Source organism: Etheostoma cragini, chromosome 20 (genome assembly GCF_013103735.1).
Source record: "Etheostoma cragini isolate CJK2018 chromosome 20, CSU_Ecrag_1.0, whole genome shotgun sequence".
In the NCBI taxonomy this organism is placed as follows: domain Eukaryota; kingdom Metazoa; phylum Chordata; class Actinopteri; order Perciformes; family Percidae; genus Etheostoma; species Etheostoma cragini.
This window is the reverse complement of record NC_048426.1, coordinates 10,134,883-10,155,581: the sequence shown is the minus strand read 5'-3', so window position 1 is coordinate 10,155,581 and position 20,699 is coordinate 10,134,883. Positions and strand designations below refer to the sequence as shown.

Here is a 20,699-nt window from a genome sequence, read left to right as displayed (position 1 = left end):
GCGTGGTTTTCATAGTGCCATGATAGTGTCTAAATCTGTGCTTAAGAGCTCCTCAAGCTGCAGCTTTTGAACAGAAAACTACACCCAGTATACTCTCATCAGAGCAGCCCTGTGGGTTCCTGACCTCTGTTGCACTGCATCATGTAAAAATGGGGAGACCCTTTCCTTTTCCTAACGAGGGTAAAATGCAGAGGGATTATGTTAATAACAATATGTTTAATGAAAAGGCGAGTAGGTTGCAAATCCTTTTGTTTACGAATGACTTGTCTTGAGTTATAGGGAAGCAAAAGGAGAGGTAATTGGAGCTATTAAACTGCTAGGGTTAAGCCACTGAGTTAACTTTACTTATTGTTTTTAAAATTGTGACGCAAATGAATCTGAATAGTAGTGTGCCTTACTTTTGAATGTGTGATTATTTCACCCTATTATCTTATCATCTCTCATTTTGACAGAATGACATTTAAGTTTCCCCTCAACACCCCACTGTATAAAACATGGAAGTAAAACTTAACAGAACTAGATACATATGCATCTGTTTAAATCCATGATTGTCCCAGAGATCATGACTACATTTCTGTGTGCAGGATCCTCATCTTTTCTCCTGTCCATCTTTTAGGAGTTTAGGGCCTTTGAGCTGCTAAGAAGTGGACTGGACCGCTCCAAGTATCTGCTTGTGAAGGAAGCCAAAATCATTGCCATGACCTGTACACATGCTGCACTCAAACGTCATGACCTTGTGGAGCTGGGATTTAAGGTATGCTCTTTTCAGTTGACAAAAAAACAACAACCTGGCTATGCTTGTATTTACTGCAGTTACTTTAGGTAATTGGTTGAAATTGCTGATTGTCTTTATTAGTATGACAACATCCTGATGGAAGAAGCTGCTCAGATTCTGGAGATTGAGACCTTCATCCCCCTTCTGTTACAGGTAACCCTATTCAGACTAAGTCTTACATTTATGATGTGCAAGCTTTATGACTAAGACTGTGAATGTGTGTGTTGTAATCATGCCTTGACAGAAAACTGCCAGGCCGTAGCACTCTCATAAATTCTTAATCAGACCTAGTTTAATCCTTTACTCAGAACTCACCTTTCTACCACCTGAGTTTCTCTGTTAAGGTCTGACTGATGGGCTCCAAACACAGTAATGGTGCTTGCCTTTGGTAGTTGTGCCTAATTGTCCGAGATAGTGCTAATGTCTGTTTACAGATGAGCTCATTAAGCCCATCCAACAACCCTGCCAGAGCTCTTCTTTTTATCTCTCTTCTCTGAGTCACAGTCCGAGCATGCCAGGTATATGTCACAGTGAAACTGTTAATTCCTCCTACTCCCATTCCCTTTCATTATCAGGCCACTCAACCCTTATTTCAGTGATTAAATCAACTCTTGACTTGCCATGGTTGGTATATTAGATTTGTCTGAGGTCAAGCTCCAAATAAACCAAATCTAATTAGCAAAACCTGGCAGCATGACATAAACATTAGTAGAAAAAAAATGTACAGGGCCTTCATGCTTCACTACCATGCTGGACCTAGATTCTCCGCTGAAGATCTGATTTTGCATAAACTATTGAATAAAGTTGGACAACATGTGGTAATCGGTTAGACTATATTGGTTGGTTTTTAATTCATACAGCTAATATACCTACCTTTACATATCAAAATTTTTTATCTACATCTTAATAATAGTAGTACACACTCCTGTATTTTATTTAGGTGTAATAGGTGATCTTACCAATTATTTTTTTCTGTCTTCCCCTTTCTGCAGAACCCAGAGGATGGCTACAGCAGGCTGAAACGTTGGATCATGATTGGAGACCATCACCAGTTGCCCCCTGTTATCAAGAATATGGCCTTCCAGAAGTACTCCAACATGGAGCAGTCTCTCTTCACCCGATTTGTGCGGCTGGGAGTGCCCACCATAGATCTGGATGCACAGGGGCGTGCACGTGCAAGGTGGGTCTACCTGCTGCAGCATCAAGCTAGAATCAGTTTGGACCAACTCAATTTCACAAATGATGCAGTATCTAAGGGATTGCTACTGTCTCCTCACACAAAGGATAAGGCAATAATGTGACTTAATGTGTTGCTATCTTCCTGTCCCACAGCCTGTGCAACCTGTACAACTGGCGCTACAAACACCTGGGGAACCTGCCTCATGTTCAGCAACTGCCTGAGTTCCAGGTGCCCAACCCTGGCCTGACCTTTGACTTCCAGTTGATTAACGTGGAGGACTTCAATGGAGTGGGAGAGTCTGAACCCAACCCTTACTTCTACCAGGTCTGTAGTAGTGCACACCGCAGTACACAAATATAAACACAGCACAACTGTTATTTGTGCTATGGATATCTACCAGTTATATTAAAAGTTCTAACACTCTTTCTACTTTAGAAATCTACAACAAATATAAAAATGTGACTAAAACTGAAATAACATAAATATCATATGAGTAATTTTTAGAAAATAACAGCTTTTAATGTATTATGAAAACTGAAACAAAACTGAAATTGAATATTAAGGGTAGACATAATTTGAACTGTAAATACCCTGCTGCTGACAACATGAACCTACACAGACCCATATATGTATTACTTCTATCTGGAGAGCTGTGAACAAACAGTAGGCCTGCACGATATTGGAAAAATCTGCTATATATATTGCAATATTAAAAAAATATTAAAAAAATATTTTTAAAAGATGAGATAAATAGCTCTATTTGGAAATAATAAATCATTCTCGACTACTGCGGTGATTTTTTAGGGGAGAGCATCTCCATAGAAGATGCGCACATTGCGATGAAGAGGCTATTACACAATATTGTTCAGCCGTAACGCAGAGTATACAACACAGTATTCAGTATATCTGTAGCACATACAGAATGTTGAATAAGCAGAAATAGTTTGTGTTACTCAATGGGTTGCAGTTTTCAAGAACAATTTATACCCATGCACACTTAGTTCCACTAGAGCAGAGAACCATATTCCTCCGTGACCTCCATTTCCTCTGAATTGGTTGTTGTACAGCAGTTCATTCATTTTAAATGTTTAATGGTTTAGCTACCGGTCCTTATGATATATTTATAAACCTGCTTAGTCTGTAGCTAGCACTGGCTGCCCAGCAAAGGCCAGTGGGTTTGTCCTTCACACCAGGAGCCAGATTGTGTTTCATCATGACATTGCTGAGACACTCAAGACTGTGTGGGCGGAGGGCAGGGTCGATAGGGCTGTGTTAAAATAAAAATGTCTTCTTTGGCACAACACCAGCACAGGAGCCCAAAGATTACTGTCAAATATAACAGCATAACTGTGATATGTACATGTAACATGAAACTACTTACTTTTAATGGATTATTAGTGGTTCTGAAAAACTGTGTTCCTTTTTTTAATAAAGGAAGAAAGATAAAACTAGAATAGACACATGACAAACTGTACATTTTACAATAAACAGAAAAACTAACAGGACAAGGCCGAGTTTGTGTCCATCAGAAAGCCAGCAACACTTGATTTCAAGTAAAAGTCTATTTGTCTAATGATTACAATAGGTACTAATTAGTAAATACATCAATTAAGACACTGATTTGTAACTAAGCTTATAGCCAATTAACATATATCAGTGCTTTTATAAATGTTACGGCAGTGTTCAACACTGCATGCTCATGTCCCTGAAGCTTCTTATTGTTCTTAAACTAGACCATGTGAACTTCTCGAGGCACCAGGTCACATGAACCTCAACTCCATTTGCCTGTTGCCATTTTCAAGCTCCTCAAGGGAATTGCCAGAACCACTGACTATGCCTTTCACCTACACACACTCTCACGTGCACTTTCCTAGGAACCTAATGAGATAAATTGGACACTAGAGAAGCAATTGTATCCAGTGCATGCTGAATGCCTGTCACAGCGGAAAAAAAGTGCCACAACCCTACTTTGCACTCACACAGGACCTGCACAACCATCATACACACAAACCCGTGCATTGTGCACTCAGACACTCCATAGTCCAAAGGTCTGTTTCTGCTTCTTCGCCTCATTTGTTAAAGCCCTTTCCATATTAATTCTCAGCCCATTGATAGTACTTCCTAAGTTGTCATATGGCTCATAAAGGGTAATATGCTTTTCTAAATCCACACCTTCTGTTGTTAGAAAATGGCTTTTCTCAGCCACTAGGCTTGTGTGTTTCAGTTTTTGATAGATAGATAGATAGATAGATAGATAGATAGATAGATAGATATTGATCCCAAAAAAGGGAAATTATGGTGTTACAGCAGCAAAATCAGTCAATCAGCACAGAATATAAATAAATATGAAATTCTAGGATACAATATACATACATACAATATACTTTTTTAGCACAAGCTACATATTAAATAACATCAGACCTAAAATCATTGTGGGCTTTACTAGATGGTAGTCTAGATTTATTACTCTTATATTACCTCCTTATGCATTTGTATCTGCATCACAATTTCCGACCCTCTCTCCCCTTCTGTCTCGTCTGTTTTTGCCCGTTTTGTTCCCAACATTTTCTCCACTCCTAATGAAGCCTCAAGCCATTGGCTCAAACTCCAGTGGGTTAGGTCTGACCTTGTTGTTAGGGTTAACAAGTTTTCTGGGGCATTAGGGTATTAGATTAGTATGTTAAATATTAGTGCTGTAACAATACACGAAACCCACAATTTGGTTTGTATCACGATTTTTGACCCATGATCAATACAAAACTCAATTCTTTGTATTAGGCTACGTAAACTTTTTTCTGCAAAATTGCATTGTTTTTTCATTGATTACATGCCACTTTGCAACACAGAAATACAACAGAGACCCTATATATTGATGTTGATTGACTTCAATATCGATCAGTCCAACACCAAAGATTCTTTTGTATCTTAAAATAATGTTTGAATGAGACATAGGACTGATGTTAATGGACAATTCTGCTTCCACCTGTAGTGGGTCAGAAAAGCAAAAAGTGCTTTGGTGTTGCTTTAAGGTTAGCCTACTAAAAAGGTAGTGGTTGACAAGTAGCTAATACTAATGCTTTGTCTATAACGTTAGCTAATTCTTGGTGGGTAACATAAGATTACAACGTTGTTCAACAATCTCAGTTGTTTTTAGTATGATTGTTTTAAACATGTTTAACAACTCTTGGCTAACCCACAAATTCATCAGTAACGTTATAGATAGACAACTAATCTAATGGTAACTTAGCCAGCTAGCACACCTCTGTCTGTCTGCCTCAGTCTCCCGGCACTGCAAGGCTTTCAGTCAGAATGAGAGCTGACAACAGGCCCCGGGGACACACCAAGTAGTGAAAGGTGGAAAAGCCAACCCTGTGTCTACTTAGATATAACTAAACCGTAAGGGTACAGCCAGAATGAACATGGTGAGGCCCTTGAGTACCACACATGCCTCCAAAATCACTCCCATGGTTTTCAACGTTTTGTAGATAATGTTAAATTTTTTGCCTTGAAAGTGACCAGCTAATACCTTACATTCCCTTTCAAACTTGAATAACATTTCTATCAGTAAAAAAACATGTTGAGGTTATGGATTTGTGCCATTCAGAGAGATGTAAAAGGGGAAGAAGAACAAAGGATGACACTGTTTTTGATGTGTTGACTCCAGTGCAGCTGGATCAGGAACTGTTGATGAAGCTGCATACATTATTATCAAAGATGTAAGGCTGAAATCCAGGCTTAATTGAAACTGGATGAATAATGCATGCTGTTGCCTTTTTTCTTTTTTGGTCCCATTTGAAGGGCAGAGTGTAGCCTTGGAGCTAGGATGCACATGCTGGGGAATTTGTTGATTGTAAAGTGGGTGAATGATGTATGCAACTCTGGCCTTCACATATAAAACCATATCCATATAACAACATTGCAGCGGTTGCAAGGACATTAGGACAATAGAGGAAAAATATTACTCGCGCCCTAGAGCCTGTGAGCTAACAGAAGCTAAGTGGCACCGCCACCGACCAGCAGTGCGGTGGCATGCTCACTGCTGTTGTCTGAATAACACAGACGGGATCAAATGTTGCGTTTACTGGTGAACTGGTAAACCTTGAGATCGACGTATAACCGACTGCTATCTGTTGAGTTTTCCTCCCGTTACTCGGCCCTCTGTGACTGTCTACATCTTGAAACTAAGCTGCGTAATGCAGGGAACAACTGACTGGCACATGAGCAGACAGGAGTTCACGAAGCAGTAGATGCGCTATGCAAAAAAAAAACGAAGCGTTTTATGAAATGACGAATTAAAAAGAAATCGCTCGATCACGAAAATTTGATTGTGGGAAGTCAAAATCGTGATTGTGATTAAAATTTGATTAATTTTGCAGTCCTATTTCCTAGTTAAATTTAAATCATGTGATATTGGTAGTATATTGTTATAACATTCTGCCAGAAGTAATGTCACCTTTGATAATGGAGCCTTTTATCACACTTCTAAAAACACAATCCGTAATTCCTTGCTTAAGGAATATCAAAGCCACGGTAGAATTATGCCATTCAACCACCTAGCTGCTATGTAGGGGATCCTAGATTGGGACATTTTGTCCCAGCCTAGCTAGTGGTGGTATTGAACTCTGTCCAAGGCAATTAATTCCAACCCAAATCAGACGGTTACTCATGCATGAATGAGTGGGCTTTTACAGGCAAGAAAGGGCTAGAGCATGATGTTAAAGTACAAGAGAATGGGAACAGCAAAGTGGCAAACACAGCAGACAGCCCAGGCTGTGCTGATAGTAAAAGAGAGCCGTGTATTTGGGTAATTCAGCGTATTGCTTTGATTCACTACAAGATTACCAAATTGACAGATAGTAATTCCCAAACTTTATTGTTTTCCTTCTCTCATTACTTGTACAATAGTGTATAGTTAAAATATAATAATGTAAATCTTGCCCTCTCCTTTTCTTTCTCTTCTTGTAAAGAACCTGGCAGAGGCGGAGTATACTGTCGCATTGTACATGTACATGCGTTTACTGGGCTACCCTGCTGACCGCATCAGCATCCTCACAACCTACAATGGACAGAAACACCTGATCAGAGACGTCATCAACCAGCGTTGTGCTGGCAATCCCTTCTTTAGTCAGCCTAACAAGGTAAGGAGGACACACACGCACCAGTTGACACTGACCACATGGAACAGTGCATACAGTTGCATCCAATAATTGTATTATTTAAATTATTATTATTAAAGTAAATAAAAGAAGCATGTCCTTATGAAATATAAATTAAATTGGAGAACTATTATTACATAAAGGATGCATAAATGTGATGTTTGTTTATGGTATTTGATTGTACAATATTCAATACTGGCCTAAAATAAATATCAAAATGGTATCTTAATGTAATATCAAACAAATGGTACATCCACACACAGCTTTCTTGCAGTAATACCATACATTATATGCACAGCGGTATGAAGTCCTGTTTTGTGTAATCTCAACACAGTACTTTCTTTGTCTCTTATCTTACAAGGATGGTCTTTATTACACATGAAAAACTACTTAGTATTGGTGATTTATTTTGGTTCCAGACCTCTGAATCACTAACCACATTTCACCTGATTCCACATACAGTAACTGTACACACTTCTAATATCGCTTGAGACACATTTCTTCTCTCCTGTCAGGAAGGAATCCACAGTCCCACAAGCATGTTTTCACCTCACACACACACACACACACACACACACACACACACACACACACACACACACACACACACACACACACACACACACACACACACACACACACACACACACACACACACATAGTTTCAGTTCTCAATTCTCACATAGCTTTTACTGTTTCTGCCTCCCATCACCACAATCATACACAATCTCCTCTTTCTCCTTTTGCATTTTAATTACATTTGTACATTTTACCTATACAAGTTTTCCCATTGGCCCTCATACTTATATCAGCTTGAAATAAGTGGATCTGTGTGATTTTTGCAGGAAAAATAATGAGCAGATTATGGATTTCCTTTATTCACCTTTTTTTCCCACCCTGGCCTGTTATTGTCCTGCTCCATCAAATCATAAGACCATCAAGACCAATGCAGGTCATAAGACCCAAATAGAGCAGGACACTTTTTGCCCTCTGTTCAACAGTTTATATATCAGCTGACTACATACCTCTGTAAATTAAACTAACTGAGTGTGTCTTTGTTTGTGTTTGAGGAAAGGATTTAAATGTGCATATTTTAAAAGTGGGTGTAGTCTCCATGTGTTTATCCCTGAAGACCACTGTTGGATTGTCTTCAGCCAACATTATTCCCCCCCTACTCCTCTTGTCTTTCTTCTCTTGTTCCTTCCTTTACACAGTGTTAAGTCAGCAGCCCGTTGGCACAGTTTCCCATCCAGCAGTTTGTACTGCTAAATGCTTTTAGCCTCAGGTTATCCTTTCCTCTCACTCGTTACTTTTTCCCTACTCACATTCTCTTACTTTTCTTTGGTATCTGTTCTTCAAGCCTTTCACACAGTTTACAATGTCACAGACTGTTTAGGCATGCCAGAGAAAGTTTCAAGACCAAAGTGTACATAGCACATCACCAGTCAGTTGGCGTGTCATTGTACCAAAGTGGCAGAGTTTTTGGTAAGCGTGATGGTTACCCCACTGGCCAATGAAATTTCAGTAGTATATGTCAATACAGGAGTGTTCAGCCCAGATTTACAGTGTATGAGATCCAATTAAGTTTCTTCATCTTGTAGGGTTTTTATGGAATAATTAATGCTGTTTTCCTTTTTTTTATTGTCAACAAATATGAAAAGACCAAAACCTGTCTGTTTCTTTATACATTCCATTTGCTTAACCTGATGTAAGACGTAAATCTTAAAAAATGGGTCACAAATACGTAATTGCTTATACAAAATGAAGGTCTACAGCACAGAGTAATATGCTGTATTTGTTAATAGAAGAAGTTGGAAGAAGAAAGATATAGAATATCATCAGCCTTATCCTTTAAAGCATGAAGGCGTAATTACAAACTGCTGATGTTACTGTTTATTAATTGTCTAACAAGCAAGCAGGACGTGAATCCCTCTTATTTCTTTGTGTTTGTGGTACATTTTACCACCTGCAGGGTTGGAGTCTTTAATCTGCTGTTGGTGTGTCTTTATTTTGTGCTGTGCAACCTTCCTTGTTGCTCTGCCTTCTCTGTTCAGACAGCCAGACAGATATTGTGCTTGGTCATGTTAAATGTCCAGCAATGTTAAGACCTAAAGTGTCATTCATTGTCCTCATGGCCTTAGTCAGTATGCATGCCTAGTGATAAAGTGACAGGGATGACAGGCTGCTGAGACGAAATAGAGCCAGAGAGGGCGGGAGATAAAAAAGAAAGAGGCTCTTGCGGGAAAATGCTGAACAGCTGAAAGGTCATGGTGCAGAGCGTTGGGTCCACAGTGTGTCTGAGAATGTGTCACTATAGCTAAAACCAAACAAATGTCAATAGCCATCCCACTTTGCGGCTATAACGTTAATTAGTAAGAAAAGAACAGGCGGGACAGTTAGCACCAGTCACAGTCTCAAAATCAAATAAACACACTAGCCTAAGCTGTCTACTGAATCTCAAATACAACCGTTGCCATGCATATGCATGCAGTTTTGCATTCATGCATGTTTAATTATGTTTTTTTTTAGTTTACTCTATTAATGTTTACAGAAAATGCCAATTTGCTTTCTTTTGGTGTTGTATATTTTAAACACTAGAATCGGGTTCATTCATTCAGGTCACTAACCAAAACATTCTTACATAAATGCAAACTGGATTCAAAATCACAGCATCTGTTCATCCCACCCAAGTCACAGTCCAGTCCTTACTAGCAGCCAAGCAATGAAACAAAACAATGTAAGAATTTTGAGCAATTGTGGCTGTGTTTAGTTAGTCAGAAAGCACATCCACAATCGAGGATACCGTAGATGATTTAAAAGGGAAGAGTATGCATATTGAATCTTTGAGTTCACCTTCTGAATCCTTCCCTTCATTAATACACAGAACATGGCTGCAAACACACGCAAGCACGCAAGCACACACACACTTTCAAGTCTTACTGTGTGACCGGAACCAGGATATCTTATAACCAGATATGTTGCCATAGATAGGGATATGTCTTCCTAACATGTTTCAGCATGCCTTTATTTTAGACAGAAATGACATCCTGAGACAATCTGTCTGTCTGCCAGACAGTAGCAGGATGGATAGAGTGAGTAAGAACGAGAGGAGAGGTCCATGTTTGACCATTTGCTTTGTATCCACAGACATACATGTGGCACAATGACATGACCTCTGTAATTCACTCCCTGGAAGATTTCTCATGAATAACTAAACACCATGCAAAATGCCATGCCTTAGGTAGATTCTATATCTGGGCTTCGCTGTCTGCGGGATAAGAATAACTCCCTCGCTCAACACTAGAACAGCCATGACGGTCATTTTGACCGTTTTGAAATTTATAAATAACTTTGCTGGATAAAAAAATACAATCCTGCTGCTACCTGACTTTTCCTAAAAGAGTCTATATTTTCATTTAAAATTGTTTTTTATATGCATTACACAAAAGGCGAAGAAAATAAAATCACTTTTATCTATTTCGGCCATACACAGTCATATTGACCGCTCGGATTTTCACCGTTTTGTTTTTAATCTTTTGCGTGGTTGAAGATGCATACTGGTTGCTTAGTAACTATCAGTGTCTCTGTCAGAAAAACATCATAAGCGGTCTTGAGTAACAAGTGTGGGCATCACCGATGGGCCAAAGGTAAAGCCATAATCGGTAACGTGGGCTACCACAATAAATACGGCGTGAATGGACTCTGTTCTGAATCAGAAAGTGGAAGGCGCGGTACACATACATGGCCATTGGCTGTCTATGTGTTCATAGGACTCTATACATCCTCGAACTGGCTGGAGTCATTGCACGCATCCTCTCCAAGGAGTACACCAGCAGTGAAATTGTCCAGAGGAAGTTCATGCAGCAACTGGCAGAGGAGTTGAGAGCGGAGTTTATAAAGGGAAAAATGTCAGCGGAGCACGGCTCGAGCAGGGCTGCGCACCACAGCAGACACCAAAATGGGGGCAGTGCGAGGTTAAGTTAGGTTATAAATGTTCAAATATAATACTTTAAAGTGTTTTTTTGCCTGTTATGAGTAATGTTGGATGAACTTCCATACCAAATTTTTGTAGTCTATGAAAAAATTACGTTTTACTATGCCATGATATGAATTATTGAAACATCTGAGCTACTCAAGTGTAATATTAAAGTCGTCAAATTGTACATTTTGGTGTTTTTCGTTTTTCTAAAGATATCCTAACACAATACATGCATTAATATTGCAATTAGGTATTTATCATGAGAGATTACAGAGTTTGGAATCTGGCGGTCAAAATGACCGCTCATGGCAGTTCTAGTGTTAAGTGCCCCATATCTGCTAAACTGGTTGGACTGTTACGGTTAAAACCATGCCGTTATGTCCCCTTCAAATCCAAAGTTATAGCCTATTTCAACAAAGTGTATACTGGCGTGTTGTCTGTGCAACATTTGTAAGATCATGTGCATGCATGCACGCATGCGGCGGCTGTTTGAGTTGAACATAAAGCATTTGACTTGAGCCACGACGCTTCATGCTACTGTGTAACTGACATATTGTTGCCTCTGGTGCTGCAGCTGTTCTACATAGCAACAGGGATATGTAAATAAATATTGGTCTACTACATCATTAGCCTCATCTCTCCCTCTTTCACACTTTCACACGCACTTTCTTCCTGTTGCCCAGGTTTTGGATGGGTTTAGCAAAGGGTCTCACAGGATCTGTAAAAATAAAAACACAATATAATAAGACAGGTATAATCGTGTATACACAACATAAGTGATGTCCGTGGCCGATTCATCCTGCTTCCGTCACAGTTTTAAATGCTGTTATTTTAGTTTAGTTTTATTAATTTTAGTTTCAATACAGTATATTAACAGGATGCCAATGTAGGTTTTATGGCACCATCATAATAAACTAACCTGCTTATCCCTTTGAAAAATAAAAAATATACACTGACAGGAAAGAAGTCCAGGCTATATGCATTTGAGAATTTAAAAAAAACTGCCAAGGGTTGAGCATTGATGTTCATGAAATGTTGGCTATAGGAGCAGTTGTACATACAGTACAGCTTGTACTTTATTTATAATGGGTTCAGTTTTACAGAGTTGCATCTCAATTTATTTGCTTTGTATGAAGTTGCCAGTGCAGTATGTTTTCTTTACTATGTAAGTACGCTCTGGCTAAGGCACAACATAACTGTGTAATGTACAGGAATAAGTACGCTTCTCAGCAAGACAGGATTACCAGGATGTAAAAGCAAATTGGCTGACACGAGGTTGCCTTGCTTTGGAATAAAAAACTTTCATTATCTGTCTCCCTGAAATAATCTCTGATCCAGTCAACCAGCGTGGCCCCCTGTACCTTGGCCCCAAGTCTCAGGGGCCCAGGTAAGAAGCTAGTGGCGGCAAATGCCCTCTAAGCCGAATTAGCTCCGCTTGCTACCCATGTGGTCCACCGCGATAACAGCAGTAACAAGAAAACACAGGCACCATCATTTATCTCCCCCCCATTCCCCATATAAAAGAAAGAAAAAGACGAATTTAAGACAGAAAGTAGTCTTCCCCCCTTTTCCTAAATATTTTAGCTAAATCCCTCCACCTACCTAAAATGCACACACTCTTTTACTTTGTTAAATACATCAGCCGCCATGGCTTAGTTGTCATATCTTTGTAGTTAGCATATGTATGTGTACGTGTATATTTGTGGGTTTTTTGGTCAGTAATGAATATGTTTGTGTCTCTGTGCAGGTGACAACAGTGGACAGGTTCCAGGGTCAGCAGAATGACTACATCATCCTCTCATTGGTCCGCACCAAAGCTGTGGGACATCTGAGGTAATTACTTCAGTGCATGCCGAGCACAAAAACATGCCTTACCCAAAATACACCTTCAGCAGCTATTCTACTAGAAAAATACTTGTGTAATAGGATCTACACCTTAGATACACATCCTCCAGGGAAACAACACAGCAGAAATATAGGCACCTAACTCTCTTGGGACAGCTGCTCTGAGGAGGCTTTCTCCTTTGTCATGTATAACTACTGAATCAAGTTTGCTAAAGGAATAAAAGGGTAGTACTGGCTGTCTTGAAGTATTCATGAGCTTAATTTGAAGCAGTGAGGACAAAGGGGGCTTCAGGACAAGATGATGTCTGTGGAGCTGACTGTACGTTTTGTCCTGGCTAAGAGAAGCTATTGTGCTCTGATAATTGGGGGTGAGACTATCAAACAAAGAGCTCCGCTCTGATCAAAGACATACTATATAACATTCATTAAGAGACATGATGGTTAACCAAACTGCAGACGTAGGTTTTTTGTCTTTTTGTTTCAAGTCCCATTGCTATCCACTCAACTATACTCCCTTGCTGGCCTTTCTTTTTAGTCTCTGTCTCTGTGTCCTTATCTCTCTGCTCCCTCTTCTCTTTATTACCACTAGAGATGGTCCGATACCGTTTTTTTTTTTTTTTAATCCTGATATCTATTCAGATACCTGAACTTGCGTATCCGCCGATACCGAGTACTGATCCAATACCAGTGTCTCATATATTTGATCATGCTTTAACATTTGTATACTACTATCCCTGTATGTATGTGATATGATTTCTGTCTTTGTTGTCGGTCTGCCTCAGGTTAAAGTCAAACAAAGAATGCCACAGAAAAAGATAATAAACTACTTTAACATAGATTTTCTTAAGGGCTTTATTATCTTCCATCGGTTTATAAACTCCAGTACTTCCAGATACCGATACTAGCGTTTTAGGGCAGTTAGGAGACGATACCGATACTGGTAATGTACAGTAGCTGCTGCTGGAATTGCACCACTGGCTGTACTGCATTCACCCCCCCCCCCCCCCCCCCCCCCCCCCCCCCCCCCCCTCTTTGGATAGTCTGCAAATGGAACCCCAGTACGAATAATAAGCCATTCCTTTTGTAGCTAAATATATGTTTCGCCCCCTACATCCCACCCTTGGTCATTTTTAGCAGGCTGAGAAAACACTTATAAACTCTATTTTGTTCTTTCCTCATCTCACAAATAAATTACTGAACTGATGTAGATGGGAAAGAGAAGTGCAGCGGGCCACAGAAAGTGGTAATTTATCTTGCTGGCAGCACCTGTTCTCCTCTTGGTATCATTCATTTAATCTTGTCTTACACTGGCAATTGCACCCTGCCTTATACACATTCTCAGCCCCCACAAAGGGGGGAGGTTGTTAAAGGTTGTCCCTTTTAACAATGGGCTAAAACTCTAGTTGTCAGTGAAGTGGTACACTAGTACTAGAGATAAACTTTGATGAGTAGAAATGACACACTTCCCTTTAATGAGAGAGCAATTATAATCATGGAAAATCTCTTGTTAATTTCATTTTTCATATCCTTTGCTTTGACTTAATTCCTTCATATATTGGTCCCCGTTACACTTCTGAATGGTCAGCTGAGTGGTTGAAACAGCTAGGGATCGACTGATATGGATTTTTTAATGCAGATAACGAAAGTTGTTTAATTTTTTTTATTATTCTCTTCCCCCCCATCAGCCGATATGGGCACCTGTTTTTCTTGAGCCGATATTTGGAGCTGAGTAGTGGGTCTAAACGAAAATGTAAGAGAAGCTGGCAGATTTGTCAAAACATAAATGAGCAGAGAAAAATAACGTGATGTCAGTCGGACATTAAGCAACAAAGGTTTCTGTTCTAAACTGCATCTACGTTAAAAGGTATAAATACAACCAATGTGAAAAAAAAAAAAAATCTCAAAAATGTTAAAAGCTCTCCTTCAGTTGGCGCAGCACTCATACATCGGCACTTATCGCTTTGATGCATGTGTGAGTGAGACAGACACATACACGTTGTGTTTGGGAGCTGACGCTGACTGAAAAACTCAACCACCATTGAACTGGATTGATAATGATACACATCAGCAAACTGCTCTAAACACAAGTAGGCATACACAGTGCACTTTTGTCTGGTACATGATATTACAACTACATATAAAACACAGAGCTGGCTGCGTGGACATCTGTCTGTAAATAATGCCAGGAAAATTGGCAAATGCAGCGGCTGTGCATCGGCCGATGCCAATACACGTAAAAATGTGAATATCGGCTCGATGTATCGGCTTACCGATAAATCGGTCGATCACTAGAAAGAGCAGTGTTTCATAGTAAATTCTTGTGTTGTCCATTTTGTTTGTCTTGTGTTGTCCACGCTTCTTGCATCTGTCCTCATGGCAATCTGCTGCCATGACAACAGGGGACCCAACTACAGTGGTGTGAAAAAGTGTTTGCCCCCTTCCTCATTTCCTGTTCCTTTGCATGTTTGTCACAATTAAGTGTTTCAGAACATCAAACCAATTTAAAAAATAGTCAAGGACAACACAAGTAAACACAAAATGCAATTTGTAAATGAAGGTGTTTATTATTAAAGGTGAAAAAAAATCCTAACCATCATGGCCCTGTGTGAAAAAGTGACTTAAGTGTGACAAACATGCAAAGGAACAGGAAATGCGGAAGGGGGCAAACACTTTTTCACACCACTGTATATGATAAGATGACCCTTGCTTTGACAGGAGACGCATTCCTGCTGATACACAAAGGCACGCTCACATGCTGGAGAACACTTTTTGACAGTGAAGTCCAGATCCAGACACACTCTGACATGTAGACACACACACACACACGTGAGAACACATGCAAACGGTATTCGTCCAGTTTGCCCTGCCATGTCACAGCAAACGCAGGTGGGCGTCTCTCAGTAAGGCCATGTCCACAGGCCACCATGCTTCATGATTGGTTCAGCCTTTCTAGAGCTCTGTGCTCATTTGTTGTTGGCTGTTGTAATTTGTCTCTATGGAAATGTTGTGCTTTCAAGTTTCATTTTGTACCATGCTTGAAATTAACAGTAATTTTACATAACCTACCAGCTGGACTTGTTAACATACTCAGACACACTCACATGCATTCCATAACCCTTTTTTATTTTTTTCCTTTAACATATTTATGGAACTCATCATGCATATTGCAAGGAGTAATCCTCTTAATCTCATGAAGTGCTCAGGTGGACAAAATTCCACATTTTTGGGCTGCATTTAAATGTGAGTATGTGTGTGAGAGAAATTCTTGTCTATCAAACCAAATATGTTTTCAGTATTACCACCGCTCTTTGAATGAGCCAAACCGCTCTTCCCTCTTGTATGTTCTGCCTTTTTTGTGCTCTGTAGATTTCTATAGGGCAGTATGGTTTTGTCTTGAAGATGTATAGGACAGCTGGTCATATCTTTGCACAGCTCCATCTAAACACGTAAAACACAATACAAAAATTACGAAGAAGAGTACAATTACAACGGAGTATTTAATACATAGTTTGAAGAATACCGCCTCCCTTTTTTTTTTTTTCCTTTGTGAAAGAGTACATTTTTGTACAGCAATCCAAGTATGATTTCTCCATTCTCTGGGAAATGGCTCCTCTGTCTCTAATCTCTTAATTCTACAGGACAGCAAGAAGGAGTAACCTATCTGACCTATCTTTTACTCTGCCACTTGTCCCTCTCCTTGTCTGTCTTGTTTATCCCTGGTCTTTGCCTTTCAGTCTTTTTTTCTCTTAGCTTCTATATTTTTTCCCCATAATTTACTGCTGCTTATCCTTCACTAAACTTCTATCCTCCTACTTTGCACAGCTACCCCCCCCCACCCCCTTTCCTTTACAATCTTTACTTGATCCTTCCACTTTGACACCTTCAGTTTTTGATTGATGATGACTTCCTTTCCTCTAACAATTTTACACTTTCATCTCACTGATTGTTTCTTCCACTGTGTCAAACCAATTTGATAACGATTTTTTCCCCCCCTATAAATACAGGGATGTAAGGCGTCTGGTGGTGGCCATGTCAAGAGCCAGACTTGGTTTGTACATCTTTGCCCGGGTGGCGTTGTTTCAAAACTGCTTTGAGCTGACTCCTGTCTTCAACCAGCTCACTGCCAGACCCCTGCAGCTACACATCAGGCCGCATGAATACTACAGCCAGGAACAGCCGGTATGTATGCATGCAAGCACACACCACTTTCTTAAAGCACCATAATTTTGTACCCAATTAAATTTGGCTGATAATAAAGCACTTAAGCTCCATATTTGCCGATAAGAACCAAGCTTACTTTTCACATCAGCTCCCATTTCCATATAACTCTCCAACATCCTTGCACAGTCCCCTGACTGTCTAATCCTGCCTCTATATACTGATTTGCATCCTCTTTTCCTTTAGTCCTTAACGGTCCCAAGCCCGCAGCTTTGCCCATTGGCCTTGGGCCAGTGGGTACAGCATTCAGCCGGGCCATCTGCAAGCATGGGAAACACGGGCTGGCTATAATTAACCCTGGAAGGTCAGAAGGCAAAAACACTCTCCCAAATCACGCCAGGGCAGCATGAGACAACTGTTGTCTGGTGACTGTTTCTCTCTGACTGGCGTGTGTGGCAACCCGGGTGTCTAAAATACCCCATAGCCTCTGACACTTTCTCTGACTCTAGAGTGTTTATCCCCGTGGGCGACAGCTCTTTTGGGCACACACACATGCGGCCCCTGCTTAGCCCGTCTATCTAGAGTCAGCAACCCCTGCTGCTTACAAGCAGATGCAGTTAGATTTTTGTCTGCTGGTACTTAACCAGAACTTTCACAGGCTACTCAACAGTGCTGTTTCAGAAGCAGTTTAAAAAATATAAACAATAACACTGCTGCGTAATGCTCCATATGGATATATACAGTACATATCTCTAGCGCTGTTGGATAGTGTTTGACAGATGGTAAAGCTAAATGTCTAATCACACACAATCACAAATAACTGGGAAACACATACATGCCTTTATGTTTTTACTTAGTTTTACAGTAGTAAAATCTCACACAGTTAAGTTTTACAGTGCTGAAGCTATCAGTGCATTCACTTGATGCCCTAAGGGCCTCTGTGCCCATCACCCCTATATTTAGGAGGTAACAGCCCAGAAGATTGTATATTCTGCTCGCCTCATTCCTCAGTTTAGGCTGTAAGACTCGGTCTGCATACTAATATTGTCAAACTACGAACTCTGCATTCTCGACTCCTTTTGAATGTACGTGAGCAGTGATCGCTGGAAGCAGTGAGTGACACATTTGCTTTCAAATACCAAGCAGGTGGCCGGCAGTTGTAATTTCCATGCACATTTATATCAGATCGTTAGTTTACCATGTGGTTCCTGCTAACAAGGCAGGTATACTTCTCCCTTACTATTCTTTAAATCACATCCCGAATTCATAACCATCTTTCTCTTACTGATATTTTTCCTCAGAGAGATGCTTCTGGACAGCCAGACCAAATCATCAAGAACATGCCGGAGATGACCAACCTGGTGTATAATATGTACATGCACATGATCCAGACCTCCCAGAAGTACAAACAGGTAAAAAACCCTTGATGGATACACACAGTGTCAAATGAAAAACTAGGTGCAGCATAGAAGACAGGCTGATATTACTTAGTAAAAAGTAACAGTTTTAAATAGTCTATGTTAAATATGTACTTTTACTATGCTGAGTGTACACACATTATATAAGTACTTGTATTTAACTTTATTTAAGTCTTATGCCATTAAGCACTGAAGCAGTGCTAAAAGCTGCCACTGTCTCTTCCTAGTCACTATTTTAGTGTTTTCAGCTTTAATGCAGAAGAGTAAATAGGTCAGATGTAAAAGAGTTGATGTAGTTGTGCATGTGGAGAATTAACAGGCCAAACAAATTAAGAGTGGTGCTTTTTTCACATTACATTGACATTGTCTTTTGCTAACTTAAAAAGAGGAATATGACATGACGGAGGTGGACGGAATGGTTTGCTTAGATGGTGAATATATACTACATTGCCTTGAACATTAATAGGTAATATCATTATAACTAAAGTTTGGAATATTCTCCTTTCCTTTTGTTTTTTTAGCAGCAACAGCAGAAATTGGCTATGCCTCCACAACAAACCAAGACAGAAGCTGTGGTCCAGGAAGAGCCAGTTAGCTCTGGGGAGCTGCAGGAAGAAACCCCCATGGAGCAGGAAACCCCAGAAGGAGAGGCAACCTCAGAGCCAAACTCAGAGGACACCAGTGAGAAGACAGAAAAACAAGACACAGTGGGCCATGCTAAGATGCCAGAGCATCCAGGCAGAGACAGCGACAGTGACGGGGAGGACAGTGGAGAGGAGCAAAAGCAGTAGAGCATCCACATACGGGACTATTGTTAAATTCAGGGCCCTTAGCTATTTAAGGGACCACGTGGAGTGTCCCTTAAAAAAATATTCAGGCGAATCAGTGATTCTGAATTGGTTTTCTACTGAAAGGAAATCCTGGTGATAATGTTTAATTCATTTTTCTACAAGATTTTGTAACCATCAGTACTTTTTTATAAAAACATAAATAAAAATGCAAAATCCTTTTATGTCTCTGATATTTTTCATTATATGTGCAACCACCAAAGCCTATAATACTATAAAAGAGGTTCTAATCTATATCATTCTCACACGCACACGGACAGACAAATACAGTGTATAATCAACATGTTTGAGCTTTTCTAAAATCTCTCTGTCATGATACTTCCATCCATTCATCTGCTTTACCTCCTTTGCTTTAAGCACAACTCAAATCTGATTGGCTCAGCCTATGCCAGCTACACAAGCTGCGACTAAGCTGCATTTGTAGGTCACTTCACCCAAGGGCCAGTGTGCATGCTGGGGGATTTCGCCCTCTGGATGTACACAGTCACTTAACCAGCAAGCCTTAAATCCTCTGCCATTCATAACTTTGTGTTGAGTCCTAAAATCACAGTGCTTTGCAGAATAGCATATATCAGCTGGGTCATTTTTTAGGGATGTGGTTTGATTAGCAAATTTAAGAAAAATAATTTCAAACCTAATATTTGTGTTGACATCAACACAACCATTCAAAAGTTCCAAGTCTTGGAAATTTAGACATAAATTCACTTAAAATGAAGAGGTTAACACAGTTCACAGCGCTGCAAGCAAAAACAGACTGGAAATTCATTCATTATCATGCACCAGAGGTTGGTTGTTACCTCATACCTCAGGCAGGCTGAGAGAACAGGTCAGCTGCACAGCTGCTCTAGCCTGGGCCAGTCTAAAGACCTGATGGAGACCATGTGTTGATAGATGTGGAGTGACATATTTTCTGCATTTAGTCAAGTGTGGAGTCATGTAACGTCTATTTTTCTATCTTCTGAGAGCAGGGCACTTTGGGTCAAAGTTCTCATGAGTACAGTATTCTAGAGTAGTAGGATATGCCTCTTTGTCGGCCGAGGAAAGGATTAAGATGAGAGGTTAGAAAAGGAAGCTAATCCCTCGGCTGAGGCTGCAGTTTTGGCATAAAGCCCATAAGACAAGACCAATATATCACATGATGCTGACATATTTTGTAATTGACACTGGATGAATGTACATTGACACAATAGACTTGCATGCAGCAATAACATAAATCTGCATAGTGTTCTATCATATATGTCACAAATTACACCTCTACAAACCCATGACAGCAACAGCAAGCATACTTCTTCTTGAATCACATGCATTGTGTAATATCCTCCCTCTGCTAAGTTAGTATC

General features: G+C 40.0%; 1 protein-coding gene across 5 annotated transcripts in view; it reads left to right on the top strand.

The window, feature by feature from the left end:
• The window catches only part of aqr (aquarius intron-binding spliceosomal factor), a 53,252-nt gene extending 33,731 nt beyond the window's left edge, over positions 1-19,521 (top strand). For 3 of the 5 annotated variants that reach the window (XM_034857873.1, XM_034857871.1, XM_034857872.1), the window contains exons 28-36: positions 617-754; positions 857-928; positions 1,768-1,955; positions 2,108-2,279; positions 6,923-7,093; positions 12,838-12,923; positions 16,940-17,114; positions 18,395-18,505; positions 19,033-19,521. In XM_034857873.1, the coding sequence (XP_034713764.1) occupies positions 617-754; positions 857-928; positions 1,768-1,955; positions 2,108-2,279; positions 6,923-7,093; positions 12,838-12,923; positions 16,940-17,114; positions 18,395-18,505; positions 19,033-19,302 (1,383 nt within the window). In that variant the 3' untranslated portion in view covers positions 19,303-19,521. The remainder of the gene's footprint in view (positions 1-616; positions 755-856; positions 929-1,767; positions 1,956-2,107; positions 2,280-6,922; positions 7,094-12,837; positions 12,924-16,939; positions 17,115-18,394; positions 18,506-19,032) is intronic. The other 2 variants (XM_034857875.1, XM_034857874.1) reach the window with 2 other exon arrangements.
• The last annotated feature ends 1,178 nt before the right edge of the window (positions 19,522-20,699 follow it).